Source organism: Corythoichthys intestinalis, chromosome 13 (assembly GCF_030265065.1).
Source record: "Corythoichthys intestinalis isolate RoL2023-P3 chromosome 13, ASM3026506v1, whole genome shotgun sequence".
Lineage (NCBI taxonomy): Eukaryota > Metazoa > Chordata > Actinopteri > Syngnathiformes > Syngnathidae > Corythoichthys > Corythoichthys intestinalis.
The window spans coordinates 51778632-51796543 of NC_080407.1; the positions used below are offsets into that span (position 1 = coordinate 51778632).

The window sequence follows — 17912 nt, forward strand, 5'->3', positions numbered from 1 at the left end:
TTTAACTGAACATCTCTGTGTTCTTCCACATCTTTACCAGGGAATTTAGCACCAGGGACATCATTTTCAGACAGAATTGGTAGGTTTAGCTCAGGGAAAATCTCGTTCATACACTCATACATTTCGGGACAAACTGGAGGTTGACCCGCCTAGCAACAATTGCTAACGTCATGAATATTAGTGAGCAAACGTGACGTGCTGCTTGCGGTACGCCATTCAAACTGGAAAAATCTACCTAGTCATACCACTTACGAGTGAAAGCCCGTTTTTGTTTGTAAATTGTATACTTGTGTTAATTAAAAAATAATAATTTAAAAAATAAAAATAAAACACTTCCTGTTGACGTCACATGACAACGCTACAAACCGGCTAGTCACCGTGTTGCCAGATTGGCTTAATCTTAAAGACCGTGCGAGAGAGAAACGCGTGAAGCAGGTTGATCAAATTTCGACCGCTTTTCTCAAAATTCGCCAGTTTAGGAATCATTTCGATGAGTTTTAACAATTCAACGCATATATCTACATCTTGAAATAAAGCTACGTTGCTACGGTATGATTTGGCTGAAAGATCTGGCAACCCATGGCCTGAGCGAGTAGCGAGACTGTCTAGCCACTTGGAATGAATGGCTCCTTTCACGAAGGTTTTCGTCCCAAAAATGACGTGACGTGCTCAAAATATTACGAAAAGCATCCATTAGGACAATTTTCTGGTACGTAGATGCAGAAAAATACTGTTATTTGATGTGAAAACGTTCCTGTCAAGCTAGCTGTAGCTAGCTGTCTGTAGCATTCAAATACATTGATGCGCCATCCGCAACGCTAGTTTCGGATTGAAAACGAGTACGAAAATCAAATATTGGGTGAATAGTGATAGGAAATACATTGGTCCATTAATTAATATGATGAATAGTCCCGTGCTGGAGCTCGTCACTCATTGAACTGAATTTTTCTGACTGAAATGAACTGGAATACGTTCCAGAGTGGCTTAAATGTTGGAAAAACGAGCACATTAGCAGCCAGTGAACGCAACATTGCTTGCATTTGTTGTGTACTTCATACTGTGTCTTGTTTTTTAGGGGACGATGGCCACGAGAATGAGGCTGAAGCTGAAAACGGTGTTTGTGCTGTACTTCATGGTGTCTCTGCTGGGTCTCATCTATGCATTGATGCAGCTGGGTGAGCTGACTCGAGGTCGACCCGCTTCTAAAAACCAGCCCACTTGAACGGTTTTCCTCTCGGGTTTTCTCCAGGTCAACGTTGTGACTGCACGGAGCACGACATGCCCAAGGAGCGTACCATATCACGACTGCGCGGGGAGCTGCACCGTCTTCAGGAGCAAGCCAGGAAGTCGGAGGCCACCCGACGACCCCAGAAAGAGTCCTCCCTGCCCACCATCTTTGTCGTCACGCCGACATACGCCAGGTAGCTTCGCCTCTCGTCGGTCGGTTACAGTCGAGCCACGGACGCCTTGTCGGGTTTCAGGCTGGTGCAAAAGGCCGAGCTGACCCGCTTGTCCCAGACCTTCCTCCACGTGCCACGGCTCCACTGGATTGTCGTGGAGGACTCCCAACGCAAGACGCCTCTTGTGGAGCAACTCTTGGCCAAGTCGGGCTTGACTTACACTCACCTTCACGTGGCCACCGCCAAAGAACGCAAGCTGCAGGAGGTGATTTGAGTTCATTTTTCCAGAAATGCCAAATATTTCCCATTTTTAGTCATGACCTTTGCGATATCTTTCCCTTTCTTCGCAGGGGGATCCGAATTGGCTCAAGCCTCGCGGCGTGGAGCAACGCAACGAAGCCTTACGCTGGCTACGAGAGGACGGGAAAGCACGGGAGGGCGTAGTCTATTTCGCCGATGACGATAACACGTACAGCCTGCAGATATTTGAAGAGGTACGAACAGTGAATCTGAAGAGTTCTTCATGTCGATGATTTGATATCTTGTCGCGGTTCCAGATGAGGAACACGCAGCGAGTGTCTGTGTGGCCCGTGGGGTTAGTCGGCGGGATGAAGTACGAGAAACCCGTCGTAGAACGGGGAAAGGTAAGAAACAGCTCAATGACGGCTTACAAGTTCTCGCTTCTACAAACAAGGTTTCTTTTTGCAGGTGGTCCGCTTTCACGTGGGTTGGCGTCCGAGTCGTCCCTTCCCCATGGACATGGCCGGTTTCGCCGTGTCCCTCAAGTTGCTCCTGGACAATCCCGACTCCTGTTTTGACGGCAACGCGGCAATGGGCTTCCTGGAGAGCAGTCTCTTGCAGGGACTCGTCACCATGGACCAACTTGAGCCCAAAGCGGATAACTGTTCCAAAGTAAGTGGACTTGGTTAAGATGGCAGAACAGATAGAATACATTTCACTATCAGTTGATGGGAAACGGGCACGGGGCCTATTTTCAAAAACTTAAAATTCAAATATTTTCAAAACCAAAGCCGCTATCACTAAAACCCGAACAGGCTCCTCCTCCCTTAGGCATATATGAGTCTCCATGAGAAGCGGCATCAAAAAATTCAAAGTGGTTTCCTTACAAAATCCCGATTAATAACTTTTTATATAAGTGTAACAAAATTTAAAATGGCTATAAAATTCTCTGATTTTACGCTGGATCAGTACTTCTCAAATAGTGGGGCACATGTGACCTCGAGGTACATACTTTTTTGCCATAGGAGAATAAGGTGTAATTGCATATCCACTCTGGGTGCAGTGGCAGTGGTGCACTCATTTTCAGAATGTGCAGTATTTTTCAACCAAACAAGAGCACACAGAAAAGAGCTGGACCCGCGCTGGCGCAGCTCCAGCAGCCTGGGCCGGCAGTATCCCGGCAATCTGTCCAGAAGGCCAAACTCTGCATGTTCGCTTTAGTCCTAACCCTTTGTACTGACTCCGTTTTTGAAAGGTTTGAAGAAGGCTCCCGAAAACAAGTTGACAATTTATTTAGGTCGACAGAGATCAAAACGGCAAGGCGAAACAGAAACACTCAGCCGGGGAGGCAAGCTCGTTCCAAGGTCACCATATCAGTAGTCAACAAAAGGTTCCCGATAAAAATTACAGCGCTTAAACTGTCATTTGAAGGCTCTCACGGCGCGGGCCGTGGGCAGGAATAAGGGTGTGTTTGGGATTTAAGGCTGCAGGTATCGATTATTTTGGGAGTTGATTAATCGATGAACTTGTTAGTTCGAATAATCAAGTAATCATACAAGGAAAATAAAAAATTAAAATACCTGAGCTAAACCTCAAATGGCATAAATTCTATAAGTACAACAAAAGAACATTTGGCTAACTTACATTACAAAAGTCGACTAGCTTAAATGCTATAAAATGCTCACATTTTTTTTTTCCCAATACTAGAACAAATGGTTCAAACACATTCTCACAAAAAACAGCTACATATACCAATAAACTAAATTACGAATGCATTAAAAACATTTGCTCAAACAAAAACTTATGTTGGTCTTAACAGGGAGAAGCTGTATTCAGCCATGTGAAATAAGCTATATCAAATTAACTGTTACCACTAGAGGGCAGTGTATCCATCCAAATCAATAAAAATAAATGCAAAAACTTTCAAAACAAACGAATACTCGAAGCAGCAAAATATAATCCGAATATTTTTTCAAATCAAATTGCTCGAGTTAATCGATTAATCGTTGCAGCACGATTGGGATTATTGTCTCTTTGTGGATTGGACAGGAGGATTCAGGAGTTACTGTTGTCCGGGCAACGAGGGTTGTGGATTTTGCCACCTCAGCATTAAAGGGGCTCTTGGATTCTTGTCAGTCGTGTTATCAGTTGGATACCAGGCTTTCTCCGGTGCTCCTTGTGTTGTGACAGACCGTCCCGCCATCTGTTCGGGACTGTCCGGGAGAACTGACTGCGAGAGTTGGTGCGTCGATCTTGCTCTCCGTGATAAGAAGGCGTTGTGTATCTTTTATGCCATATATTCTGCTTATTTTCCTTAAAATATGCTATAAGTAGGGTTGTTCCGATCATGTTTTTTTGCTCTCAATTCGATCCCGATCGTTTTAGTTTGAGTATCTGCCGATCCCGATATTTCCCGATCCGATTGCTTTTTTTTTTTTTTGCTCCCGATTCAATTCCAATCATTCCCGATAATTTTTCCCGATCATATACATTTTGGCAATGCATTAATAAAAAAATGAATAAAACCCGGACGAATATATACATTCAACATACAGTACATAAGTACTGTATTTGTTTATTATGACAATAAATCCTCAAGATGGCATTTACATTATTAACATTCTTTCTGTGAGAGGGATCCATGGATAAAAAGACTTGTAAGGATAAATGTGACTTTGTATATTGTGACTAAATATTGCCATCTAGTGTATTTGTTGAGCTTTCAGTAAATGATATTGTAGCCATTTAACTTCTGCACAAATGCATGATGGGAAGTGCAACCATGACTGTGCGTAGTGGCACCAATTGATATATCTTCTCTGCGTTGGGAAGTAACATAGGGTGTTAAGGAAAAGATCAACCACTACCGTTCTTCCCCTCATTGCTTCCCACGATATTTCTAATTGTTGCGAGAGGGATTTTAAGGCTTTAGCCAATTAAAAAGAGGTTCCAGAGACTGCTAAAATTCTCTCCACTCATTTTACGCTGCCTGTTAGCTCTATATATTGGTAAAACGGCGCCATTATAGATTGAACGCGACAATGCGTGAGTGGGTCGTGCAGCGCATGCGTTAATTGCATTAAATATTTTAACGTGATTATTTTTAAACAAATTAATCACCGCCGTTTACACGATAAATTTGATAGCACTACTTTAAGCCAAAACTAAAGACTCTGGATGAACGTCAGGCATTTTGTCTGTAACGTTAAGTACAATTAGAAAACAATTTAATTTAAAAATAAATAAATAAATAAAAAAAGGCATGTCCGATATTTTTTTGCCGATTCCGATACTTTGCAAATGACGTGATCGGACCCGATCGATCGGGACATCCTTACTAGTAGGTATCGTTCTAGTTATCGTTCATTTTGCGTAATTATTTCAAGCTACTAAGTTACATTAATTTTTTCCCATCCATTTAATTCTTTTCATAATGTCACAAAGCACATGTATGGTGCTCTTTCATATAATAATACCCGTGAATTCTCGACCAAATCACTCTTAAGACACTCCTGCCTGCTTGTATGCACTAAACTTTCGTCCCGTTTCCACCTAAATCCGGCAACGTGTGTTTGAGTTTATCGCAGTGTAAGCTTCCACGACCCTCCCAGCCCCCTACGGGAATCCGTGGCGCAATGTCCATAGGAGCTGTCTCGTCAACTGATAGTGAAGTCTATGCAGAGAAATTGTATTTACTAATTTTTTTTTGTCTTCTGAACAAGGTGCTGGTGTGGCACACGCGCACCGAGAAGCCCAAGATGAAACGCGAAGATGCTCTGCAGCCTCAGGGACTGGGCTCGGACCCAGCTGTGGAAGTCTGACAAGGCCTAATTCCCCATTGGTGGTCCTCACGTGGAAACTCATGCATGTCTTCATCTTTTTGCATGGTGAACCAAACCGGTGCGTTTAGTGTCAACGTTAGAATCCGTTCAATGAACTCCAGGATGACGTTGAAAGATTCCCGTTGTTTTAAAGTATGTCGTTTATTTATTGCGGTCATTTTTTCAGTGTATACTGCGTCGTTGACAAATAAACTAGGTTAAATGTTTTTATCTACTTGGATTTTTGTCGGTGAGACTTTCACACTAAAAGACATTCGGCACCATTGACGATGATAGGCGTCCAATTGTGGGGTTCTTGGAAGTTTTGTTTGTGTACATGTGACTGACACACGTGCACGCATTCGCTTCCTGTTGGTCAACGTTGCTAGTCTGGGGGCGGAGCCACTGAAATCCAAGCTTGCAAATGATTCATTCACTTGAACAAACATTCACTTGTCGTGAAGAGCACTAATCGTCACTAATCTTTACCTCTAGTCGCTTCAGTTTTCCGCTTACGGGGATGACTATCGGCACCGACTCGCGAAAAAGTTCCGTGCGAGGCTCCATCCGAGCCCCAAAGTTCCTGGACAAATCCGGCGGCTTTTACGGCCGCCTGGACGAGCCGGAAAGCGCGCTTCTGGAGGCCGAGAAGGGGACTTTAGATGAGAACGACGAGGCGCTCCCGCACGGGCGGAGGAGGAGAAGCTCTAAGAGGAGACGGAGCGGCCGTCGGGAGAAGACGAGCCTGGACGCGGTGAGCCACCAGGACGCCGCCGATGACCAGGTGCTGATCCGGGACAAGAGGATGAAAGCGGAGCAAAGTGAAGTCATGAAAGTGGTGAAAAGGAACACATTGAAGACGTACCGGAAGGTGAGACACAAAACTTGAAGCTAATGAATTAAAACCCTGGCAACAATTATTAAGTATTTTTAAGAATAAAAAACAAATATTCTTGAAGTAAAATGTTTTTTCAATTATTGTTATAGGTATGTTTTCATAAGAATTTCTGTATATCGCATCTTTACATAATAAGTAGCACATTTTGACATGATAGCTAGCATAATTTTACATGATAGCACATTTTGACATGATAATTTGCATAATTTTACATGACAGGACAATTTAACATGATAATTAGCACGTTTGTACATGATAGTTAGCATAATTTAACATGATAATTAGCACGTTTTTACATGTTAGCATAATTTTACATGATAATTATCCAAATTTTACATGATAGCACAATTTAACATGATAATTAGCACTTTTTTTTTGCATGATAGCATTCTTTTTACATGCTAGCTCTTAAACATTATAGCTCTTATAAACATAATTATATTTTTGGCAGCGATATGCTTCCGTAAAAAAAATAATCTCGACTAGTGCTGTAATGATGAATCGATTAACTCGAGTAATTCCATTAAAGATTCGAATTTAGTTGCGTCAAGTATTCGTGTAATTAAAGTGGTGTTGTAATGCTTTGTTTGGAAAGTGTTTGCATTTAGTTTTATTTATTTGGGTAAATACACCACCCTCTAGTGGCAACAGTGAATATGACATAATTCATTTCACATGGTTGAACCAATCTGCTCCCTGTTAAGACAAACATAAGCTAAGTTTTTGTTTGAGCTAATGGTTTTTAATGCATTCATAGGTATATTTAGCTGTTTGAACCATTTGTTAGGGGCATTGTTAAAAAAAAAAGTAAAGTTAGCATTTTATTATAGCATTTAAGCTAGCGGACTTTTGCCATGTAAGTTAGCCAATTGTTCTTTTGTTGTACTTAGATCGTTTGAGTCTAAGGTATTTTAATTAGTTGGTGTTGTATTTTGGCCCTTTTAGACGCTAATCATGGGCTGCAACGATTAACTCGAGTAATTCGATAAGAAAAAAAGATTCAAATTAAATTTTGCTGCGTTGGGTATTCGTTTAAAGTGGCGTTGTAATGGTTTGTTTTGAAAGTGTTTGCATTTAGTTTTATTGATTTGGGTGAATACACTGCCCTCTAATGGCAACAGTGAATATGGCATGACTCATTTCATTTCAAGTTTTTGTTTGAGCTAATGGTTTTTAATGCATTCGTTATTTAGTTTATAGGTATAATTAGACATTTTTTGTGGGAATATGTGTTTGAACCATTTGCTAAGAGCATTTAGGATTTAAGCTAGCGGACTTTTGGTATGTAAGTTAGCCAGTTGTTATTTTGTTGTAGTTTAATCCTCATTTATTCATTCTTTTATTCCGTTTGAGGCTAAGCTCAGGTATTTTCATTTTTTTATGTTCCTTATCCGATGATTATTCGAACTAGCTCGTTTGTCAATTAATCGACTACTAAAATAATCGATAGCTGCAGCCCGAATTGCGACGACAGAAATGTTATTTTAACTTTATTTTAGCTAACAACATCAAGGCGACAGGCCTCGAGTTAGATTATAAATGGAAAAATCAACATCAGTTCTTTCACAACAAAAAATATTGCGTGTATATTTTTAGAAAGCCTTTGTTATATGTGTGTTTTTATAAGAATTTATCAAACAAATGTCACATTTTTACAGAATAGGTAGCACGTTGTTATGTGATAGTTAGCATCATTTTACATGTTAGTTTGCATCATTTTACATATTAGCACAGTTTAACATAGTAGCATAATTTTACATGATAGCACAGTTTAACATGATAATTAGCACGCTTTTTATATGCTAGCTCTTAAACATAATAACTTTTATAAACATATTTTTTGGCAGCAATATGCTTCCGTAAAAAAATTGATTTCAAATAAATGAATAAATAAATAGGCCTATGTGGAATATGTGTTTGAACTATTTGTGAAGAGCATCGTAAAAAAAAAAGCTAGCATTTTATGATACCATTTAAGCTAGCAGACTTCTGCTGTGTAAGTTAGCCAATTGCTTTGCTTTGCTGGACTTACATCCTCATTTATCTATTCTTTTATACCATTTGAGGCATAGGTATTTATTTTTTTCATGTTCCTTATCCAATTACTCAATTATTCAAACTAGCTAGTTCATCGGTTAATTGACTACTAAAATAATCAATAGCTGCAGCCTGAATCGCATCGACAGAAACTTTATTTCAACTTTATTTTAGCTAGCAACATCAAGGCGACCGTCCTCGGGTTTGATTGTAAATGGAAAAAACAACCTCAGTTCTTACACAACAAAAAATGTTACGTACTGTATATATTTTTAGAAGCTCTTTGTTGGAGGTTGTAAAAGAAAATTCCATCCACGCATCGACGCCCTTAGTTAAATATTAAACCTTTTGAAATTACGTAACAGTTGACTCCGTGGAGGTCCGCCGACCTCTTATCTTGATCTCCTGCCCATCATTACCTTCACCTGCGTTGACTAACCCATACCTGGAACATTCCACTTGTACCACTCAGTCATGGATGTGAAGTAGATTTGTTAATTTTTTTATTTTTCAGGCTGTGGATCGGGCTTTCCGTCGAGGTTGGGAGGCGTTTGTGGCCAACATCTACAGCGTCACGCTAACACCCGTCGCTTCGTCCAAGAAGAAGCATCAACACAATATCGCTTTAGCCGAGTTTCAGTAGAATTCAGTGGTCGTATAGCGCTTTTTCACATATTAAATATTAGTCCAAGCGCTTTATAATGCTTATAATTGTTAATTTATAGATGTAAAATTGTGTTTTGAGTGTACACTGAACTGCATTTCATAATGTGTGGCCGCCACCTTTCTGTATTAACCTATAGATGTCCAATTTGATGTCATTTCTAGAGTTTTAATATAGTTTTTTTTAGGAGCCACAAGATTCAACATCTATCATCGTTGACAGCACTGAAAGATTTGATGGACTTTAATCATTATTTTTTTACATTTGGTCTACAATTCAGAGCTTTTCCTTGGTTTCGCACAATGAAAGCACAATGTGTCGACGTGTAAACTTTAAGCCATGACTGATTCGTAGACCAATTTTGTCTCGAATATTTTTCTTGTGTGACACATTTTGTGCAATAAATATCTAATGAAGTACTTTGTCAGTTCTGCTATTGTTTTAATGTTACGAACTAAACATGTGTTTCAAGGTATACCGTGGTATGTCAACGTCAAGGTTTCAAAACGGCAAAAATTCTTAAGCTACTAGACATTTTATACATCCAAAAAATGCATGGAAAAATCCCTCGCTGGCAGCTGCAAGGCTCAATCGGTGGCTGGAGGAGGTGCAATTCCTGACATTTGGGGGACATGTCCTGGTCATATCAGGTCATTCAGGGGACATGTCCTGGTCATGTCAGGTAATTTGGGGACATTTCGGGGACAATTGGTGGTTAGATAACTTCCTGTTGATTTGGGGATATGTCCTGGTTATATCAGGACATTTGGGGTCATGTCCTGGTCATTTGGGGGACATGTCCTGGTCGTATCAGGTCATTTGGGGACATTTAAGGGACATATCCTGGTCATATAAGGTCTTTGGGGGACATGTCCTGGTCATTTCAGGTAATTTGGGGAAAGGTCCTGGCCATATCAGGTCATTTGGGGGACATGTCCTGGTCATTTGGGGGCATGTCCTGGTCATATCAGGTAATTTGGGGGACATGTCCTGGTCACATCAGGTCATGTGGGGACATTTAAGGGACATATCCTGGTCATATAATGTCTTTGGGGGACATGTCCTGGTCATGTCAGGTAATTTGGGGACAGGTCCTGGCCTTATCAGGTCATTTGGGGACATTTGGGGGACACATCCTGATCATTTGGGGACATTTGGGGGACACGTCCTGGTCATATCAGGTAATTTGGGACACTTGTGGGACATGTCCTGGTCACATCAGGTCATGTGGGGACATTTGGGGGACATGTCCTCGTCATGTCAGGTCATTTAGGGGACATGTCTTGGTTATATCAGGTCATTTGGGGACATTTAAGGGACATGTCCTGGTCATATAATGTCTTAGAGGGACATGTCCTGGTCATGTCAGGTAATTTGGGGACAGGTCCTGGCCGTATCAGGTCATTTGGGGACATTTGGGGGACACGTTCTGGTCATATCAGGTAATTTGGGGACACTTGTGGGACATGTCCTGGTCATATCAGGTCATGTGGGGAAATTTGGGGGACATGTCCTGGTCATGTCAGGTCATTTAGGGGACATGTCTTGGTTATATCAGGTCATTTGGGGACATTTAAGGGACATATCCTGGTCATATAATGTCTTTGGGGGACATGTCTTGGTCATGTCAGGTAATTTGGGGACAGGTCCTGGCCGTATCAGGTCATTTGGGGACATGTCCTGGTCATATCAGGTAATTTGGGGACACTTGGGGGACATGTCCTGGTCATATCAGGTCATGCGCGGACTTTGGGGGGACATGTCCTGGTCATATCAGGTAATCTGGGGACACCTGGGGGACATGTCCTGGTTATATCAGGTTATTTGGGGGACATGTCCTATTGATATCTGGCCATTTCCAAAGAACGCTACTCTTAATGGAAGAAATGGTAACAATCAAAACGGGTTGAACTTTTCAAGTTTTGCCTTCATTCCTCCCCTCGATAGATGGCAGTAGTTCAACTACAACCTCCGCCCAAATGCTTCAAAAAGGAAGAATACAAACAAGCTGCAGCTCAAAAGATGCTAATTTAACCGGACGTCACACGCATTTATACACATTTTAGTAACAATTGTCCGTATGTGTTTTCGTTTGTATTTTAAAAAGACGAAAATTATCATGAAAATTTTTTGGGGGGGAGGTCAAAGTTTGCGAATGGGCGGAGTTTCGTGCATGTATATATAACGAAGGACGCCATTGCTGCTTCCGTTTCTTGCTTTCAAAGTGAAGAGGTAAGATTCAATTCTTATGGTCTATTTTTTCTTTGTTGCATCACTTTCTCATATTTATCTGTTAGCATCGATTTCTAAAAAGTTTTGACACTAAAAGTGTGGTTCGTGTAGCTGTTAGCATTAACATCTTTCATGCATGGCCATTTTTTCCGTGGTCTTGAAACGTTTTATTTCAAATTTTAAAGGTGCGTCAAACGTTTTAATTCCAATTTCAAAGGCGTTTTCTACCCAATTTGCTTGACTTTTTACAGCTAGCTTACGGCGTTGCTCCTTTTCTTTCCAGTCCGGGTCTCTCAATGATGATACTTTTCACAGACCTGTACTGAATGACTGTGATTGTACTTTCTTTAAAGCTGAAGTGAGACTTTTTGGAAAGAAGCGAAAATGTAGCGCAATGGATGAGGGTTAGCGTGTCAACCACGTGTTTGTGGCTAATGCTAAAGCTAGCACCTCGTGATTTGTCTTTCAGATGGAGCCAGATCGAGTTGAGTTGATCCACTCAGGTATTTGTATAAAACTTTTGAATGAAATTGCTTGCATCGTCATGATTTGATTTGTAATATTTTTTTGTTTTTCAGATGGAACGTGTTCAAAAGTCTACGTCAGCATCTGGTATTATTCTTTTTCTTCACGTTAATCTAGTTTGGAACGTGCCATGCTGCAGTGATGTCATCTTTGAACTCTCTTACTGATTCTAGCTGGATGAAAATGTATTTAAATCTGAGTAGAATGGCACACTAGTGATTATTCACTGATTTGTGAGCTAGCTTTAGCTTTTGCAGTGTCATTGATGGTAGACGTAGTATTCTTCTGTGAATTTATCACTAGTCCATGAGTTAATGTTTTGTTTTATTTTTTGTTTTCTCATTAGGATGGTCTTCTAGTCTTCAAAGGTACTTCATGTTTGAAAAATTCAAGTCACGGCTGCTATGATGGAATCCTCGAATTCTCTCTATCTGAATCAACTTTGAAGAGAGCTTAACAGATTCTGAGCAGCACTTCCAGATTGATCCGTTACCTGCTGGCTAAAATTTTGTCCTGTTTCTAGATGGGCCTGAAAACTGCGGCTGTGATCGGATTTCGGCGTGCCTGCGAAACTCGTAGGTGTGCGATTTTTACGAAACCTTAAGCTTAATTCGTATACCGGCTTTTTAAAGTGATGATTCTAATGACAAGCATATATCTGAAGCCGTTGATGTCAAAATGGATTCTGATTTAAGACCTGCCAGCTCAAAATGTTAAGTGGAAGCCTGTGATTTGTAGTGAATTTTTGTTGTTGTTGTTCTAGCTCGTGGCGACAAAATGGGCGATGCTGACTGCCTCGATGTAAGTGCTTGGATTATTTTGTTGTCATGTAGTGCTGTGCGATATGGAGGGGGATAAATACCTTGATGTAGTTTGGTTGAAAATAAAACAATTGACAGCTCTACCCCATTCACTTTATTATTATTATTATTATGAGAAATTGACCTGACGCAAATGTTGAATGCATCAAGTAATGCTGCAAGCTAAACCTCTACATATTTTGTTGCTATCTGTTGGTCAAAATATGCTTTAGGACTGCAGCTATCGATTATTTTAGAAGACAATTCTTTTAGGTTTTAATTAGGTGACATGCATCGGCGAATTAAAATTGAAAACTATTGGGATAAAAATAACTAATCTGTAAGTGTAGACAAAATGAACTTAGTACAACGATTATTTTAGTAGTTGATTAATCAACTAGTTTGTTCGAGTAATCTGATCAGGAACATTTAATAAGTTACAGAATAAATTTTAAATGTAATGCAAAGGCTTGCTAATATTGCAATGTCAACGTTAAAAAATCCAGAGTTTCTTCAAACTATGCAGGATTGCGCTTTCATTTAAAAGTAATACCTGAGCTTCGTCTCAAACTCTTATCAATATAGATAAATGAGGATTTAAACACAAGAAAAAAACAATTGGCTAGCTTGCACAGCAAAAGTCCACTAGATGAATGCTATAAAATGCTAACTTTATTCACAATACGCTTCATATCGTTCAAACACATTCACACAAAAAAACTGCTAAATAAACGAAAACATTGCCTATGTTGGTCTTAATTGGGAGCAGTGGGATTCAACCATGTTGTCATATTCACTGTTGCCCCAAGAGGGCGGTGTATCCACTCAAATAAGAAAATGCAAACACTTTAAAAACAAACCATTACGCCACCTTAAACGAATACTCAAAGCGGCAAAATTTGAAGTTTTATTTCTAATTGAATTACTCGAGTTTAGGGCTGCAGCTATCGATTTATTTTAGTTGATTAATCAATGAACTAGTTAGTTAGAATAATCGAGTAATCGGATAAGGAACATACACAAACAAAAGGGCAATTGGCTAACTTGCCCAGCGAAAGTTCGCTAGCTTAAATGCTATAAAATGCTAACTTTATTCACAATACGCTTAACAAATCGTTCAAACACATATTCCCACAAAGAAATGGCTAAATATACCTATAAACTAAATTGCGAATCCACAAAAAACATTGGGTTATGTTGGTCTTAACAGGGAGCAGCTGGATTCATACATGTTTGTTGCCTTTTTATTCTGGTTAGGGCTGCAGCTATCGATTATTTAAGTCGTCGATGAATTAGTTCGAGTAACCTAATTTTGAGCATAAAAAGCTAAAATACTTTGAGTTCAGCCTCAAGCTGTACTTAAAAAAATAATAATAATTGGCTAACTTGCATAGCAAAACTTAAATCCTATAATAAAATGCCTTTATTTATACAATGTTCTTAAATGATTGAAACATATTTCAACGAGAAACTGCCAAATATACCTCTAAATTACGAATGCGTTAAAAACCATTAGCTCGAACAAAAACTTTGCTTATGTTTGTCTTAACAGGGAGCAGCTGGATTCATCTTAGCTTATGTTTGTCTTAACAGGGAGCAGCTGGATTCATGTTTGTTGCTTTTTATTTCCAATTAGGGCTGCAACTATCAATTATTTTAGTAGTCGATGAAGTAGTTCGAATACTTAAGATTTTGGGCATGAAAAATTGAAATACCTGAGTTCAGCTTCAAACCGCATTAAAAAAATGATTTAAGAACAATTGGCTAACTTGCATAGCAAAAGTCCGCTAGCTTAATGCTATAATAACATGCTAACTTTTTTAAGACACCTATTCCCACAAAAAACGGCCAAATCTACCTCTAAATTACGAATGCATTAAAAATCATTAGCTCAACAAAAACTTGGCTTATAGTGGTCTTAACAGGGAGCATCTGGATTCAGCCATGTTAGATGAGTTATGTCATTCACTGTTGCCACTATAGGGCAGTGGAACCACCCAAATCAAAGGCAAAATTTGGTTCAAAGCCCCCCCCCCCCCCCCTTTTTTTTTTTTTTTTTTTTTTTTTTTTTTTTTTTTTTTTTTTTTTTGTATCGCATAACACGAGTTAATCGATTAATCTTTGCATAGACAGCTAAAATGTCTCGACAAATTCCATATTGTACAGCACTGGCATGTTTAGTGTGTAAATGTTTGAAAGGATGAAATGGGTTTACGCCCTTTAAAAATCTGGACGACTAATGTCCCATGGCAGTTTGTCACCAAAGCCCTGATCGAGCGCTCGCGCTTTCCGACTATATTTCTTAACGTCGATTCAATTTAACGGTCCTCGTTCCTTTTTCAGGTCCTTGATGGTGCTTGACTTCAAATCCATCAGCATCAGGTACTTTTTTTGTTGTTGTCGTTTTAATGGTGCGATGATGATGACACTTAGCTCACTTTGACTTGCTGTGAAACGACAAGAACACCTGAGCACCTCAATCTAATGTTTTTTTTTCACACGACTAAAACAGAAACTAAAGTCTGTCCTTGTCTCCGCAGGTGAAGGTGAGTCCGCGAGGTTGCGTCGACGCTATTTTAGCGCTGGACTCGAAAATGATGAGACAATATTGGAATCTCGTTCGTCTGAGCAACTGATGAGAAACTAAAATCTGACGCGGTTCAAGCTAGAGTGACGTCACGAACGCACCCTTATCTCCAAGACTGACTTTTTTTCCCTTGTCGTCCCACAGATGTGATCGTCTCTGGACCCCCAAGCAGGTGAGCACTCATACACGAAGGCAAAATGTTTCCTTGATGATGACAATCGCACGCGTCTTACGCCGTGTGTCGACGCCAGACCTGTAAAGGTGAACCCTCTGGTGTTGCCACGGCAACAAGGGGACAGCTTGTTGGGGTGTCCAACAGTCTGAAAGGAAACATCACGAGTAGAACTTGAAGTTCTTCCAGCTATGATTTAATGGTTTCTTTCTTGACTCCTCAGGTGGACGGCAGCCATTTTGCAGAGGTGAGTGTCAGTGGAGTTGTCAAGGTTCTTTTCTGGAAATGAAGACTTTTTACCGCCCCAGTCTGAGAATTCATGACTGATTGGTACCACTTCTGATCCAGATGATTTAACGAGAAGCCTGTCGCAATATGCAATAAGTCCCATTTATCGCACGGTATATTTATGTCCACTAGCATACATTTGTGCGTGCGCGTCGATGGCATAAGACTCCAGTTCCTTTCACAGATGTTTATTGGTCAACACACCGTAGAATTGCAGTTCAGACATACAAAATACGGAAACTTCTATATTACACTGTAAAATGTTAGCATTGCTGCACTGAGGCTAATGGAGAAGCCTGCTATAAAACATTGGCAGTCTTCTCCAAAAAGCAAACTTGAGGTTAAAAGGTGATACTTCAAACATGAAAAATTGCTGGGTTAAAAGCATTTGCAAACAAAACAATGAAGAAAAATGTATTCCTGACGAAGCATCCTTGACGAAAAGTGCACTTTTTTTTTGCGGAGCCTGAAGCTTACTGTTAGCGGCTTGGCGAAGGTACTCCTGGTGAACATTTAATTTAGAGGGATATTTAGCTGTGGGTGGGTAGAAAGACTGTCCTCTAGTGGCAAAAGTGAATATGACATGACTCATTTCACATGGCTGAATCCAGAATCTCCCTGTTTAGACCAACATAAGCTGTTTTTGTTTGAGCTAATATGGAATAATTCGTAATTTAGTTTTAGAGGGGGGATATTTCGCAGTGGGTGGGTACACTGCCCTCTAGTGGAAAAAGTGAACTCATTTCACATGGCTGAATCCAGATGATCCCTGTTAAGGCTAACATAAGCAAAGTTTTTGACCTAAAATGTTATAATTTGTAATTTAGTTTAGAGGGATATATAGCGGTGGGTGGGTACACTGCCCTCTAGTGGATAAGGGGATGACATAACTCATTTTACATGGCTGAATCTAGATGCTCCCTGTTAAGACCAACATAAGCCACGTTTTTGTTTGAGCTAATATGGTATAATTCGCAATTTAGTTAAGAGGGATATTTAGCAGTGGGTGGATAGACTGCCCTCTAGTGGCAAAAGTGAATATAATTCATTTTACATGGCTGAATCCAGATGCTTCCTGTTAAGACCAACATAAGCTAAGTTTTTGTTTGAGCTAATATGGTGTAATTTGGCGTAGAGGGATATTTAGCAGTGGGTGGATACACATTTCTCTTGTGGAAAACGTGAATATGACATAACTCATTTTACATGGCCAAATCCAGATGCTTCCTGTTAAGACCAACATAAGTTTTTGTTTGAGCTAAAAAAAAAATAAAATAAAAAAAAAGGTAAGCCTTCGTAATTTAGATTTTAGCCATATTTTGTGAGAATGTGTTTGAACGATTTAAGAGCATTGTAAAAATAAAAGTTGGCATTTTATAGCATTTAACTAGCGGACTTTGGCGATGTAAGTTCACCAATTGTTCTTTTGTTGTACTTGGATCCTCTTTTTTTTTTTCTTATACCGTTTGAAATTCAGCTCAGGTTTTTTAATTTGTTCCTTATCTGATTAGTCGAACTAACTAGTTCATCGAATAATCGATAACTGCAGCCCTAGTCAAAATTATTTTTCGACCGGATCGTGTGACTAGCACCTTAGACGGTCAATTTCATATTCTGCACTTAGTATTATCGTTTGTTTTATGTAAGAATTTTGGTGTATTTGCATTAGTGGTTGAATTGAAATCGCCTACTAAAATTCATTGCGACAGGCTTATTTAACACTACCTGTAAGATGGTATCTTAAATGTTCAGTTGGTTCAATTTTCGCTTTCTTTACAGGTTGGGGTGGGTCAGGCTAGAATGACGTCAAACGCACCCTCATCTCCAAGACTTGAGTTTCCCATTGTCGTCCCATAGATGCGATACTCTCGGCCCCCGAGCAGGTGAGCATTCAAACACGTGAGGGCAAAATGTTTCCTTCATGATGACGATCGCACGCGTCTTACGCTGTGTGTCGACGCCAGACCTGTAAAGGTGAACCCTCTGGTGTTGCCACGGCAACAAGGGGACGGCTTGTTGGGGTATCCAACAGTCTGAAAGGAAACAACACTAGAAGAACTTGAAGTTCTTTCAGCTATGATTTAATGGTCTTTCTTGACTTCTCAGGTGGACGGCAGCCATTTTGTGGAGGTGAGTGTCAGTGGAGCTGTCAGTTTTCTGGAAATGAAGACTTCTTTTACCGCCCCAGTCTGAAAATTCATGACTGATTGGTACCAATTCTGATCCAGATGATTTATTGCTACCTGTA

At 40.1% G+C, this 17912-nt stretch overlaps 1 protein-coding gene and 5 non-coding genes across 14 annotated transcripts in view; all 6 read left to right on the forward strand.

Moving 5' to 3' along the window:
- The window catches only part of b3gat3 (beta-1,3-glucuronyltransferase 3 (glucuronosyltransferase I)), a 25409-nt gene that overhangs the window by 7011 nt on the left and 486 nt on the right, over nt 1-17912 (forward strand). For 2 of the 9 annotated variants that reach the window (XM_057854899.1, XM_057854900.1), the window contains exons 2-17: nt 1076-1175; nt 1250-1421; nt 1482-1665; nt 1751-1894; nt 1958-2044; nt 2109-2312; nt 5363-5540; nt 11762-11795; nt 11871-11904; nt 12164-12185; nt 12341-12396; nt 12581-12618; nt 14961-15376; nt 15600-15623; nt 17444-17547; nt 17771-17794. In XM_057854899.1, coding sequence (XP_057710882.1) covers nt 1082-1175; nt 1250-1421; nt 1482-1665; nt 1751-1894; nt 1958-2044; nt 2109-2312; nt 5363-5461 — 984 coding nt within the window. In that variant the 5' untranslated portion in view covers nt 1076-1081 and the 3' untranslated portion in view covers nt 5462-5540; nt 11762-11795; nt 11871-11904; ... (5 more) ...; nt 17444-17547; nt 17771-17794. Of the gene's footprint in view, nt 1-355; nt 710-1075; nt 1176-1249; nt 1422-1481; nt 1666-1750; nt 1895-1957; nt 2045-2108; nt 2313-5362; nt 6097-9051; nt 11293-11761; nt 11796-11870; nt 11905-12163; nt 12186-12340; nt 12397-12580; nt 12619-14960; nt 15377-15599; nt 15624-17443; nt 17548-17770; nt 17795-17912 lie in introns of those variants that run through there. The other 7 variants (XM_057854898.1, XM_057854902.1, XM_057854897.1 and 4 more) reach the window with 7 other exon arrangements.
- Nucleotides 15029-15093, forward strand: LOC130929313 (small nucleolar RNA SNORD29). The gene has a single exon (XR_009066852.1). It is a non-coding gene; the product is annotated as a small nucleolar RNA SNORD29 (small nucleolar RNA).
- Nucleotides 15408-15533, forward strand: LOC130929316 (small nucleolar RNA SNORD22). Its single transcript, XR_009066855.1, has one exon. It is a non-coding gene; the product is annotated as a small nucleolar RNA SNORD22 (small nucleolar RNA).
- LOC130929315 (small nucleolar RNA SNORD31) lies at nt 15655-15725 on the forward strand. The gene has a single exon (XR_009066854.1). It is a non-coding gene; the product is annotated as a small nucleolar RNA SNORD31 (small nucleolar RNA).
- LOC130929317 (small nucleolar RNA SNORD22) lies at nt 17581-17706 on the forward strand. Its single transcript, XR_009066856.1, has one exon. It is a non-coding gene; the product is annotated as a small nucleolar RNA SNORD22 (small nucleolar RNA).
- On the forward strand, nt 17821-17893 carry LOC130929314 (small nucleolar RNA SNORD31). Its single transcript, XR_009066853.1, has one exon. It is a non-coding gene; the product is annotated as a small nucleolar RNA SNORD31 (small nucleolar RNA).